At 36.9% G+C, this 16085-nt stretch overlaps 6 protein-coding genes across 6 annotated transcripts; 3 read left to right on the forward strand and 3 right to left on the reverse strand.

Moving 5' to 3' along the window:
- Window positions 2406–3555, reverse strand: LOC104725725 (E3 ubiquitin ligase BIG BROTHER-like). Its single transcript, XM_019232084.1, has 5 exons — window positions 3523–3555; window positions 3198–3332; window positions 2940–3091; window positions 2656–2764; window positions 2406–2538 (listed from the first exon to the last, which is right to left on the reverse strand). The coding sequence occupies exons 1-5, from the start codon at window positions 3553–3555 to the stop codon at window positions 2506–2508; spliced, it is 462 nt and encodes a 153-aa protein (XP_019087629.1). The 3' UTR covers window positions 2406–2505.
- LOC109127570 (protein 108-like) lies at window positions 6010–6742 on the forward strand. Its single transcript, XM_019232518.1, has 2 exons — window positions 6010–6392; window positions 6495–6742. The coding sequence occupies exon 1, from the start codon at window positions 6073–6075 to the stop codon at window positions 6355–6357; it is 285 nt and encodes a 94-aa protein (XP_019088063.1). The 5' UTR covers window positions 6010–6072; the 3' UTR covers window positions 6358–6392; window positions 6495–6742.
- LOC104725726 (homeobox-leucine zipper protein HDG7-like) lies at window positions 8042–11311 on the forward strand. The gene is made up of 8 exons (XM_019231628.1): window positions 8042–8271; window positions 8367–8484; window positions 8579–9073; window positions 9169–9270; window positions 9348–9560; window positions 9984–10146; window positions 10229–10584; window positions 10687–11311. Exons 1-8 carry the CDS (start codon window positions 8042–8044, stop codon window positions 11062–11064), a joined length of 2055 nt encoding a protein of 684 aa, XP_019087173.1. The 3' UTR covers window positions 11065–11311.
- Window positions 11226–12886, forward strand: LOC104725728. Its single transcript, XM_010444438.2, has one exon. It carries the CDS (start codon window positions 11610–11612, stop codon window positions 12705–12707), a length of 1098 nt encoding a protein of 365 aa, XP_010442740.1. The 5' UTR covers window positions 11226–11609; the 3' UTR covers window positions 12708–12886.
- Window positions 13099–13928, reverse strand: LOC104725729 (3-hexulose-6-phosphate isomerase-like). The gene has a single exon (XM_010444439.2). The coding sequence runs from the start codon at window positions 13847–13849 to the stop codon at window positions 13253–13255; it is 597 nt and encodes a 198-aa protein (XP_010442741.1). The 5' UTR covers window positions 13850–13928; the 3' UTR covers window positions 13099–13252.
- Window positions 14059–15979, reverse strand: LOC104725730 (protein phosphatase inhibitor 2-like). Its single transcript, XM_010444440.2, has 4 exons — window positions 15853–15979; window positions 15069–15181; window positions 14613–14801; window positions 14059–14505 (listed from the first exon to the last, which is right to left on the reverse strand). Exons 1-4 carry the CDS (start codon window positions 15867–15869, stop codon window positions 14258–14260), a joined length of 567 nt encoding a protein of 188 aa, XP_010442742.1. The 5' UTR covers window positions 15870–15979; the 3' UTR covers window positions 14059–14257.

The following is a 16085-nucleotide window of genomic DNA, read 5'->3' on the forward strand; positions in this document are numbered from 1 at the left end:
TTTTTTTTTTTTTTTTGACAACAATACAAAACAGATTGGCTCAAACAAGCCAATACGAAGGAACATCGTTTACATAGGTAATCAAATGCGGTACAGAACGAACACGTTGTGCCATATTATCCGCTTTAGCATTCTGAGTACGAGGGATTAAGACCAAAGAGAAGGATGTGAACAAAAATCTCCAAAACAAAGAATCCATTTTGGCATAGACCGAATCCATGGGAAAAATACCCATCGCCGTCGGGAATTGGGATAAAGCCCATACCTGTCGCGCCGGTGGACATTCAAATAAAATATGATTAATTATTTCTGTAGGATAGCCACAACGAGCACATACTATATCATAACTAATCCTGAGTTTCTGAAGATTGGTCGTAATAGCAACGCAGCCTGTAAGTATCTGCCACATGAAATGTCGAATCTTTGGAGGACAATGAACCTTCCAAACAAAAGTCTGTAAAGGTAGGAGGTCCGGACCATAGGTCGACTGTCTTCAGAGTTTTTCGTAGCGTATGATAACCAGATTTCACCATATACTTTCCGGTCTTTGTTAAATGCCACCCCAACTGGTCCACCGAAAGCGGTTGTCCTATGTATATAGCAGTGAAGGTAGCCGATAACTGGGCCATGTTCCAGGATTAGTGTTCCTGTCAATGAAGGTTTTAACTTGAAGAGAAGGTTCGATAGACGAACCTATGCTTAGTGCTGGTCTAAGGGATTGGGCAGGAATCCAGTGGTCAATGCATACAGAAATAAAATCGCCTGATCCTACCCTTTCAATAAGTCATTTGCTAACCAGAGAGCGAACAGAAACTATACTCCTCCACCCATAAGATGGAGAGTACGATTTAATTGGATCCAGAAGATCTGAGTGCCTATAGTATCGACCTTTAAAAACTCGAGCGAAGAGAGAATCCAGAACTGTAATCAGCCTCCAAAGTTGTTTAGCAGCAAGGCGGTATTACAGTCATCTAAACATCAGAAACCCAGACCTCCTTCCCCTTTACTATAACACATTTTATCCCATGCCACCCAATGTAACCCCGTGACTGTCCAGATGAGCTCCACCAAAAATTGGAAATTGCACCAGTCAATTTACGTGTGACCGTCTTCGGAAGACGGAAACACGACATAACATAAGTAGGGACTCCCGTAACCACTGACTTAATCATCACCTCTTTCCCTTTCGATAAAAGGCGGGCAGGCCACCCATTAACTCGCGTCTGTAATCGATCTTGAACAAAGGAAATTTCTTTTTGTTTTAGACCCACCCAGGCTCTCTGGAATACCCAGATAAGAGCTCATGCCACCCAAAGTTGTTATCCCCAAAAATCTTTTTAATTTCTCTTGAAGATCATTGTCCTTCGTATGACCAAATTGAACTGACGATTATTAAAAGTTAATTTGTTGGCAAGACACACATTCATAGCGTTTAAGTATGTCTAAAACCACCCCACATTGTTCTTTAGTTGCCTGGCAAAAGATGAGGCTGTCATCCGCGAATAAAAGGTGAGAAATCTTCGGGCATGCAGTTGACACCTTGATACCTGTAATAAGTTTCTCTTGTTCTGCTTTCCAAAAATTCGCGATAAGTACTTTCGTACAGAGAATAAAAAAATAAGGGGACAAAGGATCACCCTCTCGTAGCCCTCGTCGAGGATTTATCGTTCCGTGGGGTTGACCATTTAACAGAACCTTGTATTGAACCGACGTAACACACCACATAATCCAAGAAATTTTTTTTTTGCAGAAACCAAACTATTGGAGGAGATGTTCAATGAAAGGTCAGTCCACCCGATCATAAACCTTATACATATCCGTTTTGATAGCCATGAACTTCCCTTTACGCAGCCCATAAAATATTTTCTGGGTGTCATTCCACAAAAGCCGATTGCATTTCCGAAACCAGAGACGACAAGAAGATGTGGAGTCATTGGCATAAAACCTTGGAAATAATGTTATATTCGATGTTACACAGGCTGATGGGCTGTAATTCCGTCATCCTAGTTAGATTGTCCACCTTGAGAATAAGATAAATATTCGTCATATTTAACCGTCTATCAAAAAACCCATCCTATAAAAACGAATTTACCATAGCCACAAAATTCGCTTTTACAGTACCCCACATCTTCTGAAAAAAAGGACTGTCATACCATCCGGATCTGGGACCTTATCCGAATGCATTATAAACAAAGCATTTTTAATCTCCTTCACAGTAACCGGTTGTGTCAAAAAGACATTAGACTCCTCGGTTATCAATTGCTTGTACCTCACTTTGTGTCTCTTCGAATATTTGATATTCTCATAAATTATTTTGTCTTTTGATAAAATTTAATATCAGCCGTAATATCAGCGGGCAAATAATACTGAATATAATAAGTATTTACAATAAATGAAAATTCGTCTAGTTAATAACTATATTTTTTTAGTGATAAACTAAAATTTACCATGCGAATAAAATACATTGTTAATCATTATTATCCGACGAGAATTAGCATTAATATATTAGAAAACCTCTCGTTTGCACACGCAGCATACCTGCATAAACGAAACAATATCATATTCCTTAGAATATTTTAGATGAGAATGTATTTTATGCATGTCGGGAACAAAAATTGCCGTATGTTATTGTGTATATATGTCATACGTACGTACCCTGTTTTCTTTCAACCACCGTGATATGCAATCCTTGTGGTAGATATGCTTACATGGCAAAGTGATCATCTTATCTCCCTTCTCGTAGTCGACTAGACATATCGAACACCTACAAAGTATCACCCAAACCAAATCAAACGAAAATAATAATATTGGTCTAATCCCAAAGCTAATATTTTTCATACTAGGCCAAGATTGATAGACACATTGAATTTGAAATCAATTTGAGAAAGGATATATATAAACTAGCTAGTTGAATGATGTATATTGAACCATGGTCGTACTGAGTATCATTGGCGACAAACTTCTTTTTCTTTTGCCACCACCACTTGAATTTGGGGTTTTTCCCATATTTATGAGTTGGTAATTTGGATATTTTCCACTCCGGCAAGCCGTTACTGCTGTGTCCCACTAATTCTCCTAACTCATTCGAACCCTGCTAATCCATAACAGTGGGGTTATGAGTATGATACTCAGAGTTGTGTCTTAATATTCTATCATGAAATAGCAGTATGAATCAGGCTGGACAGAAGAGTACATACCTCATAAGCAATATTGTCGAGATCGAAATTGTCAGGACTATGTAATGAGATATCTGAAAAACTACGTCTAAGTGTATACGGATCCGGGGAGCTATTATTACTATAGTTATTATAGCCATAAAACCTTCCACTCGTCTAATATTTAATAAGAAAACAAAGCAAAATTATTGGTAAATTAGTTGTCAAATTCTAGAGTTGCTGACCAAAAAACAAAAAGAATGTGCGTTTCATTTTAGAACTTATAAATGAATCTAACAAAAAAAAAACTATAGTAGATCAGTCAATATAATTACCAATGGAACATCATGTATGTGGAAGTACGGACAAGGACAGTACGGACAGTGAAATCGCGGAGCATTTACTATAGGTTAAACGGAAAAAAAAAAATTAGCATTAGTGATACAACATTTTGTGTTTTACTATGACTTATCAAGGAAAAAATGTACATGCACTAAATTTGATAAAAAAAATTCAATCAATTTTATGTAATATTCGGACTTTTTTGCTCAAACCGAACCCTGAAAGCTAAACTTGAAAGAGTATAAAACCTCAAGTCTACAAGTTCAATTTCTTACATGATCAGTCTACAAAGTTCAATTTCTTACATGATCAAAACAGCCTATGTTTCAGGCTATGGTCTTAAGTAACATATCTAGTTCGATCGAAGCACATCATAGTTGATTCAGATAATTTTTTGTTGTATATGGAAATGGAGTATATGTATATATATATATTATACGCATGTAATTTACCTATACAGGTACATTCGGCAGGACAGCGAAACATTGATTTCACTTTGAAGATGGTGAAGAGATAGTCGTCGTTTAACGATGATTGGTTTCTAAGTTTCTTTCAATCAAATATAAAAGAACTACTCACAGTCTCACACCTTGTTCTTTGTGATCATCTCCGAACAATTTATTTATAATGAACATGTTTAAGCTTTTTCTTGCTAGCTATTTTAGGTAATCATGATATCTCTAACCTATTAAATATTATATCAATTTAAAAGTTTCATATAGTAGAAAACGTGTTGAATTTGTGTAAAGGCCATAATAAATTGTGATGATACTATGATATCACGTCATATCAAAATCTTATGTATTATATTATATTTATGCTTTAAAATCCAGAGCTAATTAATTTTCTTAATTGAATGTTTATATATAGTAGAATTTAATAATTGCATTTAATTTAGATTATTTTTACCTAGAAAGATATGTATATTGATACAATTAAAAACTTTTCTCAAACATTTTTTTTTAAAACAAAAAATATTATTTATGATTTCAGTGGATAAGTTTTATCTTTAATTCCACCACTTTATGTTTACTAAATATATATAAAACAATACTCCAAGCCTTACAAACCTTTTGGAGAGAATAGTTAATTAATTAATTAATTTTCCATTAGTTAAATTAAGTTTCTCTTACTCACTTTAAGGATTCTTTAGTTCTTGTTTCAGTCCATCTATTTCCAAGAGCATTTGTTTGCTTAAGGATTGAATTGAAGGAGTGTGTTGTGTGTATACGTCCTTTTTTTTTTAACCCCTTTTTTGGCATGGGACCATAAAAAGGATTATGTTTCATGTGTAACACTGTAACTTAAACTTTCACTGTGAAAATGAATACTACATTCTTATCAAAATCTAGTTGTAACCCGTGCACTGCACGGGGTAGAGAGCACCACCAATGTGTTGATTTTATAGAGATGCCATTAAGATCATGGTAATTGGTAAATATTATCGAAGGGCATATATGGTATATGGAGAATTAAGAAATTAGAGCACAAATTTTATAAATTGATGAAACCCTAAACATCACATGTAAGGAATTTAAAATTTTTAATCCGATAAACGAAAAAAGAAAAGTCGAAGCTTTTTTGTATGAAACCATGTCGATGTTCCATAGCTGAAGAATAGAGGAGAAGTGGACATTGTGAGATCGTGGGAGAAGAGTGGAAGACCAAAGAAAAGTATTATTTACTATTTAGTAGTTGTAAAAAATATTTTTCTTTTCTGTTTTTTTTTTGTCATCATCTTTAAAAGAAAAATTTAATTGCTTAAAAAAAAGTGGAAGATGAAAATTTGTTAAAACAGGTGTCAGATGGATGGAGAGAGCTGCAGTTACCCATAAATTTACTTGTGGAATTATAGAATAAAGATAGAAAATTTAAATTAATTAATAACACTAATATGAAGAAACCTCTGTTTAAGGGGTTTGTTTTTTTATTTCACTAAACCTCTGTTCCAACTTGATTGGATATGAATTGGTTATTTAGCCCTTATAACATACTGGGGTTCTTGGATTTAACTCTTTCTAGTTTCTATCTAAAGCCGGATAAGCGTAAAATGTCTTTCTGGTTGCAATAAAAATAAAACAAAAAATCCTTCTACGTCAAACTTCAAGGGAGTATTTAAGCATTTGGGATTAATTGACACACCTTCGTTTATACAATCACATTTTCTTAAAATATTTAAATTAATTCGCTCGTTTCTTATAGTGAATACTGAATGAATACCAGATATATATATATATATATATTCATACTGTACATGTATAAAAATTAATATATCAACAAAACATTAACTAAGGAATCACAGATTCACAAAAGCATACATATTCTCTCACTCCCACACACTGACATGAACACACACACAAAAAAAAGGTGCATCTTAGCGTGATCTCTCTCGTTAGGTAGCTCACAGATGACGAACCTAGACCCGCGCGCTCTTCACCAAATGACGATGCAATCCCCTTCCACTCTATATAAACATCAATAGAACCCTAAACACTTATATAGATCAAACAAACACCCCCGCATTCTCAAAATCATATTTTCATATAATACATAAAAGATAAAGAAGAAGAAAAAGATGGCAGTCTCATCCAGCTCGTCCAAGTCGATCATGAAGATAGCAGAGATGGTGATGCTCATTGTGATGGCAGCGACGGTGGTCGATGGACAGAGCTGCAATGCACAGCTTAGTGGACTGAACGTGTGTGGTGAGTTTGTGGTTCCCGGAGCTGACAGGACGAACCCGAGTGCCGAGTGTTGTAATGCTCTTGAGGCAGTACCAAACGAATGTCTTTGCAACACGTTCCGCATTGCCTCTAGGCTTCCCTCTCGCTGCAACATCCCTACACTTTCCTGCAGTTGATATGGATCTTCCCATATCAACTCAAAACGTTATATGTAAGTGGCTAAAAAGCATAGCAATATAATTTACATTTAATACGTTGATTGTTATATATGCATAATTTATGCATCTAAGATCTCTCTTATTTCTTGCTTTAGGAGAAGCATGACAAGAGATCACGGAGATGGATACATCTAAGAATAAAAAATTCGGAGTTTGAGTTGTTGTTTTTTTGTTTTTGGCTTTTGTGTAAAACCAATGGGTTTGGAATAAAAAATGAATAATATTGGAGTAAAATTATATTCTCTCTCTTTTATATGGTTTATTAACTTTAAAAAAAAAAAGACAAAAACTTGAATGGTTGAACTTAACGTTGACAAATGAATCCTACAGGTAGATCAGCCGTGAGCCGTGCAGTGACTTCAAGTCTAGGAAGTCCTAAACCACAATGGGAAAAAAGTTGCTTGTACATTGATTAAACTATGATAAAATAAAATAAAACGAATCTTTATTTTTGGGCTTCAAACTTTAGACATTGAGGGCAATCTAACAGGCTTCTATAATCTACAATTTCTAAAAAGTGGTAGATTTTACATGAAGTAATCACGTCTAGGATTGAAGAGAGATTGATGATAGTGATCTTGGTAATTCGAATCCGTGTAGTTTATTGGAGGACTACACGGTTTCAAGATTTACCTATTAATTTGTAAAGGCTAATTAAGAGTTGTATGGATAATTACTTTATCATAGAAGTATATCTGTAAATCAGGATCGTTTCATGGCTACTTTTAGCTAGCATGCTACCAGAAAACGCGTGTGACGTAACAATACTGTTAGCGCGTCTCCAAGTTGAACTGCTCGGCGGACATCACGAGCTCGGGCCACACGCTCTTCTCCCTCTGTCTCTTTATATATTGTCAACATAATACTAAATGTTAATTTAAAACTGTCAAATTCAAGAAAGACTCCTTTACATTTGTTTACAGTTTTAATGAAGCAAACAAAATTAACAAAAGTTGGGTTTTGATATTTTAGTTTATCTTATGTTGCAGCTACCCATGGTTAAAAATTAAAATAATTTAGAATTGGTGAGGAAGAGTCAAACTAGATCTTTTAGGATTTTTAGCTCAAGGCTTGTTTTTTAGTTTTCTTGCTAATTTGTCAAAATCTTGAGGGAAAATGACAAAAGAAGAAACCCATTAGGTCAAATTCGAAGCTTTCTTGATCTGAGTAAAATTAGGGTTTCGTTTTTTTGTTTTTTTTCACCTTTCTAGGACATTCTTCGAAGGAATTGGGATTAAAAAGGTCAAAGGTGTGTATATATAACTTGAGTTTTGGGACCCGTTGAGTAAAAATTGTCAAGAGAGAGAGAGAAAGAGACAAAAACAGAGTTTTGAACAAAAAGGGGTCAAGTCATATGATATAACAAAGGAGGCTAGACACCTTTTTCTCTTTCATTTTGCTGAACTCACAAAAGCAAGATTGAATTCTTGTTTAGTCGTCAGAAATTTTCTGTGTATTGATTGAAAGGTATGAAACTTGCTGAACAAGAAATGTTAAACACTGAGAAGAGTAGAAACAGTGACCATACAAATATATGTTGAGTTGTTGCATTATGTTACAAGTTCACTCGTGGCTTTGTCTGTTTTGTTCTAAAGCAAGATTATTGTCTGTTGTTTTTTTTTTTTTGTTGCAGAAAGAGGAAATGAACGGTGATCTTGATGTTGATATGTCTAGAGGAGATTTTAATCCAAGTTTTTATCTTGAAAGGCTTAAAGATGATGAGTTTGAGAGTAGATCGTTGAGTGATAATGATAGCTTTGATGCAATGTCTGGTGATGAGAATAAACAAGAACAACGCCCTACCAAGAAGAAGAAGAAGAAGAGGACAAGGTACCATAGGCACACTTCTTACCAGATTCAAGAACTCGAATCGTAAGTAGTTTCTCTTTTCAAAAGCATCGAACTTTTCTCATTTTCATCAAATGGTTTTTGAGTTAGATGTACTATTTGCTATTTTCTGAGTGTAGTTTCTTCAAAGTGTGTCCTCATCCTAATGAAAAACAAAGGTTGGAACTTGGAAAAAAACTTACTTTGGAGAGTAAGCAAATCAAGTTTTGGTTTCAGAACAGAAGAACTCAAATGAAGGTACTTTTATCTGAGCACTTGAAATATAAAAGTTGTAGTTTTGATGGTAAAGTTATGATTTTTATGGGAACGTTGTTGTCTTAATATTGACCAGACACAACTAGAGAGGCATGATAATGTGATTCTAAGACAAGAAAATGAAAAACTGCGTCTTGAAAACAGTTTCCTTAAAGAGTCCATGAGAGGTTCTCTATGTATTGATTGTGGTGGAGCAGTAATACCTGGTGAGGTTTCATTTGAGCAGCACCAACTTAGGATTGAGAACGCTAAGCTTAAGGACGAGCTGGATAGGATTTGTGCTTTGGCAAACAGATTCATTGGCGGGTCTATATCACTTGAGCCGCCTTGTAATGGTGGGATTGGGTCACAGCATTTGCCTATAGGGAATGGCTTCAGTGGTGGAACTTCTCTGATGCTTATGGATCTTGCCATGGAGGCTATGAATGAGTTGTTGAAGTTAGCTGAATTGGACAATCCTTTATGGAGCTCAAAGAGTGAGAAAGAAGCAATAGTCAGACCTGCGTGTACAAGAGAAACTGGTTTAGTTCTGATCAATAGTGTGGCTTTAGTCGATGCTCTTATGGACACGGTATGAGAAACTTGTATACTCTCTAGTAACCAGTAGTTTTATCGATACACACACTCACTGATAAATATTTCATCTTTGCTATTGGGTTGTTACAGAACAAATGGGCAGAGATGTTTGAGTGTATTGTCGCGGTTGCATCAACCGTTGAAATGATATCCAACGGTAGTGATGGATCAAGAAACGGCTCACTTCAATTGGTATGTTTCTCAAGAACCATAAAGATTATATATTTTGGCTACATTGCAATTCAATGATCCTTTTTTGTTTTGGACAGATGCAAGCAGAGTTTCAAGTGATGTCTCCATTAGTTCCAATAAGACAGAAGAAGTTTCTTAGATACTGCAAGCAACATGGAGATAGTTTATGGGCGGTCGTTGATGTTTCTTATGATATAAACAGAGAAAATGAGAGCTTGAAGTCTTATGGTGGCTCTAAGAGGTTTCCTTCAGGCTGCATCATACAAGACATAGGCAATGGTTGCTCCAAGGTAGTTTTCAATTCTCAATTTGATGTCATGGATCTGCGTGAGATTTTCTTGAATTGTTTATAGTGAAGAAGTTTGGTTAGCTTTAAAAAGTAGTAATTAAAATGAGTCGACAAATTAGCCTGAGAAACTGAAGCCTTTCTGTATTTCTTATCATAAAACTCTAAAAGATTCCTTTAAGAAATATTTAACTCAAATCAAAGGCTTCATTTTTCAAGGCAAATCTTGCTTCTTGTCTGGGCTAAATTTAGGCTATATACATATATAATTTAAAAACAAAAATATCTTGTTTTGTTTACTTTTATCGATGGAAACTTTTGGTATGTTGTTCATCTATGATGTAACATTTGTTAGTAAAATGAGTTATTACTACTGGTAACAAACTCAATGTCCACATTTGGTTTAACGCATAGAGACTTTTAACAGGTGACATGGATAGAACATTCAGAGTATGAAGAGAGTCACATCCACTCGCTTTACCAACCGTTGCTTGGTTCTTCGGTTGGGTTAGGCGCTACCAAATGGCTCGCAACTCTACAGAGACAATGCGAAAGCTTCACGAACCTTTTGGCTTCTCAAGATCATACAGGTTTTCTCTCTTTCACCTGCATTTGAATCTTGAAATGTTTAGATTTCAAAGAGAGAAATCATTCAAGACTGTTTTCTGATAGGTTTGTCACTTGCTGGAACTAAGAGTATACTAAAGCTTGCACAGCGTATGAAGCTCAACTTTTACTCGGGCATAACTGCTTCGTCCGTCCACAAATGGGAGAGGCTTAATGCTGAGAACGTGGGACAGGACACAAGGATACTGACTAGGAAGAGTCTTGAGCCGTCTGGTATTGTCCTAAGTGCCGCAACGTCTCTCTGGCTACCGGTGACTCAGCAGAGACTCTTTGAGTTTCTGTGTGATGGTAAATGCAGAAACCAGTGGGATATTTTGTCTAATGGTGCTTCAATGGAAACCACGCTTCTCGTCCCAAAAGGACAACGCGAAGGAAGCTGCGTCTCTCTTCTTCGTGCAGCTGTGAGTTTTATAATCTCTTCTGAATCTCTATTCTTAGTTATAATCTATTCATAAAATTCTTAATAAACCTCTGTTCTTGTTACTGATTAGACCAATTTGCAGGGGAAGGATCAAAATGAGAGCAGTATGCTCATCTTGCAAGAGACATGGAATGACGCTTCTGGTGCACTGGTGGTTTACGCGCCTGTTGATATTCCATCTATGAATGTTGTAATGAGCGGTGGAGATTCAGCTTATGTGGCGCTTCTTCCATCGGGGTTCTCAATATTGCCTGACGGATCATCATTGTCTGATCAGATCAATACCAATGGCGGTATGGTGAATCAAGAAAGCAAAGGATGTCTCCTGACTTTAGGATTTCAGATCTTAGTGAATTGCCTACCGACTGCAAAACTCAACGTGGAGTCTGTTGAAACTGTTAACAACCTCATCGCATGCACCATTCACAAGATCAGAGCCGCTCTTCGTATACCTGCTTAGCTAACTTTCTAATCTTGGTTCTCAGTCTAAAACATTTTGTCAAAGTGTAGGAAAGACAATAGAATAATTTACATTTTGTGAGAGTGTAGCAAGTAGAGTAGAACAAAGAAACGAATGGACCAAAGTTTTATATTATGCAAAACTGATTCGTTGTTGTTGTTTCTGCCATTTTCCTCTGATACATCAAAAAAAACGTTGGGAAAAAAAGCTACAGACTTCTCAAGAAACATACAAGACACCTCGACGATAAAAGACAAGACTCGCCGAAGTAAAACACGACCAAACAAACAGTACCCACCAAGACATCAGCAAACCAACTTGTTTAACGAAATCACCGCAAGGCAAAGAACCACATACCAGTTGAGACACAGCGAAAGAACTCAGGTCAATCTGAGACAAGCCGAGGTTTAGAACTCAGGTGAGCAAAATATGTACGCGGCACTGACGGGCCCAAGTAGAAGTGAGGGGGGGGGTCAAAATCTTCAAATAAATTATTCTGCATCTAAATTGCTAAAGTTTCAGTAGCACAGTTGGTTTTCTTCAGTATGTTGATTGCTCCTATCCCAAGTTCAATTCCCATTCTACAGCACAAGAGAGAGAGAGAGTCGAAGAACAGTGAAGAAAGAGTCGAAAGAACAATGCTTGAGATTCTCGGAACTTACAGGAATCTCACACTTCAAATCATACTATCTCTCTTCTTATCCCTAATTCTCTCATTCGTCAAAATCTCAATCATCTTCCTTCACGGTCTCTGTACCTACATCCAACCTGAAAATCTCAACCAAAACAACAACTCCGGAAACGGACTCCGACCCCCGATTCGACGACCATCTAACACCGAAGATCCGAAGTCCAATGTCGAAGTCAGGAGAAGAAACAGATCCAAAGATAAATCCGAATTCGACGAAAGCAACGCTCAGATCTTTCGGATTAAGCTCGACGAAGATCACCTCAGATCTCGAATGTATTTCACAGAGTACAATTCGCTTTTCGTTTTATCCTTTTTAACTGTTTCGTGCTTTCTTCTTAACCGTTACTTCGGTGTAGAGGAGGAGACTCATGGAGTGTTAGGGAACGGTTTGGTGTTTCCGCTTGTTCTTGGGTTTGTAGCTTTGTGTAAAGTGTTAGTTGCTTTGGGGAAGATCTCAATCGAGAGATCTGCTTCGAAGAAATCTGAGAAGAAGCTGAGTTTGATTTTTGGGGCTTTAGGGTTTGTGTTTGGGGTTATCATCAGTGCTGGTGTGTTCCCTAAAGGATTTGATTTTCAATTGGGTTCTGTTGATGCCTTCTCCTGTATTGTGATCTCGTTTTCGATGGCTTGTATCTGTGGGTTTCTTTATATGCCTGCTGGGAGAAGTGCAAGGTCGTTTTGGGTTGGAACTGATCAGATTAGGAGTAACTTGTCGATTATTTCTTGTGGTTGGTTTGGGAGGATGGTTCTGTATGCGAATTATATCGTATCTGTGTTCACTTCTTTGCTTTGGATTCATCCGTTAGCTGAGATTTTAATGAAGAGAACTGGAAGTGGAAGTAGTCAGACTGGGTTGGTTGGTAATGTTGGCTTGTCGAGTGATGATTTTGTTGAGTTTCGGGTGTTGTGTTTGTTACTGTCGGGTTTGCTTATTACACTTTGGGGAAGATGATGACGTACTAGCTAGTGAAAATAAACAATGATGAATCCTAAATTTCGGTTTGGTTATTCGGTTCCGGTTAATAAGCCTATGCGGCTATGCCTGATGATATATTTTTTCCATCATATACGTTACCTTTGGTAAGTTCCATATCAAGATCGTAATTATGTTTTTTTGATCGGAAAGATCGTAATTATGTTTCTCACTCTAGTAAATATATGAGTATATATATTCACATTTATTTTATAGAAGATCTTGCCATTATTCCACAAGCTACCAAATCTTTTTTTGCTACAAGTACCAAACAACAGTTTTATTCTATCATAGGCAATGAACCTTTTAATAGATTGATTGTTGTTTAAATTCATAAATCCAAAGGTCATATATGCTGCTTTCGTAGAAATGACAAACATATAACAATCAAAATACTCAGCCAAGAAATAACCATCACACAAATAGAGGATAAAATATTTTAGATTATTAAAAATTTAGGTAAAATCAAGATCCTAAACATGCCAAAAACAACACAGCGTGAGCGTGCTAACAAAATTCATACGTCACTCAAGATTAGTGTGACGAGCACGTACCGACTGAGGAGTCTCACCCAAAACATCAACTAACTTGTAAACAACCATCTCAAACAACACAAACAAAGCTCCTTCATATACACTCCCCATCGGCAACAAACGTTTCTCACCTATCTCCCCAGCATCACCACCATCGTTATCGCTCGCCATAGTTTGAGCAGGTACGTAACACACATCCGTGGCATGTTTCAGACAAGAACCTGTCTCCGGCTGAGAAGTGAGGAGTAGAACCTTTGCACCGTTCGATTTAGCTACAGAACAAATCGCATCCACGGTTGAGAATCCTCCAGGACCAGCTGAAGCGATGAGGAGATCGGATGATGAGATTGGTGGTGTGATCATGTCAAAGACTACGTGAGCGGAGAGACCGAGGTGAGAAAGACGCATCGCAAAGGCTTTTAGCATGAGACCTTCTCGTCCCACACCGTAGAGGAAGACACGTGAGTTGCGGTTGCGGATTGCGGCGATCTCTGTTACGAGGAGGTCGAGTGGTGGTGGATATGGAGAGGTTGAGGTAGTGAAGACCGAGGAGATTTGATTGCAGATTTTAGAAGCTAGATCCGCCATTTCTTGAGCTTTCTTGTTCGCCACTGATGTGTTTTATAATTGAGTTTATCTAACATCATTTTCAATCGTGCAATATGGACCACATTTACAAATTTCTATACCGTTCGATTCGGATAATTGAATTTCCGTTTATGTCTACCAAAAAACACAATACAGAGATACAAAGATGATCAAACAAAACACAACGTAAGAACATGGAAGAACAGAAGTGATTGTAATTTGTAAGCAATTGCATTAAAAATGGTATAAAGACAATAACATAATTTCAGATCATTGATCGGTTTTTTTCTTCTCTTTTTAGAAGGATTCAAGTAGATAAAACCCAGATTAGTTGAGATAGAGAGCTCTGTAAAAGCCTGAACCAGAGTAATACAAATTTGATTCAACAGAGATAGATTTTTATATTATTTAACTCGGGGGTGAAGATGACTTCTCTGATACAGTTGTTGTGCCTGCATCTAACTCTTTGTTTCCGCTTTTCGTGTGTTGTCGTGAGGTTGTTGTCTCTGATTTACTCCCCTTTGCACCATCATGATCTTCCTCTTCTTCTTCTTCGTAGAAGGACCCTGAGGATCTCAGCTCCTTGACCTTCCGAAACTCGTCGTAGTGTGCTTTCCGGTGTGCGTTGAAACGTGCATTTTTCCCATTTTCCGGACCTGTGAGTTACACGCAATAAGAAAACGATACATATGGAGATGATCTAACAAAAGAACCTAAAACATGGCAATATATTTGACTGTTTGTTTGGTTTTTGAGGGAGGACCTTCTTCATCTTGATCCATTGGATCTGCATCGTCTTCGTCAGACGAACTCCAGCCACCACCACCAGAACCCTGGCTAGAATTTCTACTGGAAGAAGCTGCTGCATCATTCAGACTGTTCCTCAGTTCTTCCGCACGTTGCATATCATCCACGCATTCATCAAATGCTCTTCCTCTAGGAGATAGAGAACCTAGTACAATCAATCAGGAACCACCAATTAGAAAGAATAAATTTACGTATCAAAACTAATTCAAGTTACTCTTAGTCTCTTACATCTAAAAAACGAAAGGTTTTCAAATCAACCAACCAACTTCCTAGATGAATACAACCTTAGAAAGCATATCCTTTTCGCTTACCCCTTACTTTATGTCTTAGATACATACGCGTCTGCTCAAATGTGTATCATAAGTTTTGCGCATATAGAAACAGAAACCAAATAAAAGAGAAATAAACAAACCATCATCATCAATCATCGGGTGGTACGGTGTCTTTGGTTCAGTAATCTTCTGCCTAACAGGTTTGTTGGATTCAATTTCCACTATATTAGCTTCATCCCATTGTACACGCCCCCTGCCATAAACAAAAAAACATCCTTAATATTGCACAAGAGAGACTAATCCCACAAGAAACTATACTACATTATACAAAGGTCATCACTCTTTCCAATATCTGAGCCTTAAACTATTGACAATAAAGTCCCCAGAATCTTACAATTAACAAGGCTACTGGAACATGAAAATGCATGAACATTAACACAATAAGACCTCCCTCTTCCATTTATTTTTCAATGGGGGTAATAGAGAAAGATCTGTTTTTTAGATTCCTTCATAAAAAGACCCGCCATAGAAGGCTTAGAAGAACTTTATATCTAAGAATGTTTCATCCCTCCACAAAATTAATCCAATCTTCTAACTTTTCCAAAGAAATGTACACAAAGGTATAAGTGACCACTCGAAATCACAAACTTTTATAGACAATGAAGCAGTCATTGAGCTCAAGCAAACAACGCCTAACTTCAAATTCGCTTAGCAGTGGTTTCAATCAAAAAAAGGGCTCAACTCAAAAGAACCAATTGATATCAAAAGCTTATCACTTTCCTCAATCCTTTCAAACAGATAAAGAACACATCCTCAAAGACACTGTAAAGAAACCCTAGCCTACGTTTTGTTCTACAGATACCAAAACTAAAAAATCAAAAAGGTAGATCCTTTGTGACCATAGAAACAAGAAATTTACGTTACCTCTTTGGTTCGGCCATCTTCAAAAATCTCCGGCAACTTCTTTTTTTCTGTCTCGATCGCAAGTTTTTAAGACCTGCTGCTTTTGTGTTCTTCTTTGATTAGATGATGATACGCACAAATTTACAAAGCAATGAAGAGATGTAACAGAAGCCGTCCGTTTATTTGTCTTTGACTACTGTTTCATCCAGATTTTCGCCACGTGGGATACTTCGACCCCGTTGGATTTGATCAAG

The sequence above is a fragment of the Camelina sativa genome, chromosome 11 (genome assembly GCF_000633955.1).
Source record: "Camelina sativa cultivar DH55 chromosome 11, Cs, whole genome shotgun sequence".
Classification (NCBI taxonomy): Eukaryota; Viridiplantae; Streptophyta; class Magnoliopsida; order Brassicales; family Brassicaceae; genus Camelina; species Camelina sativa.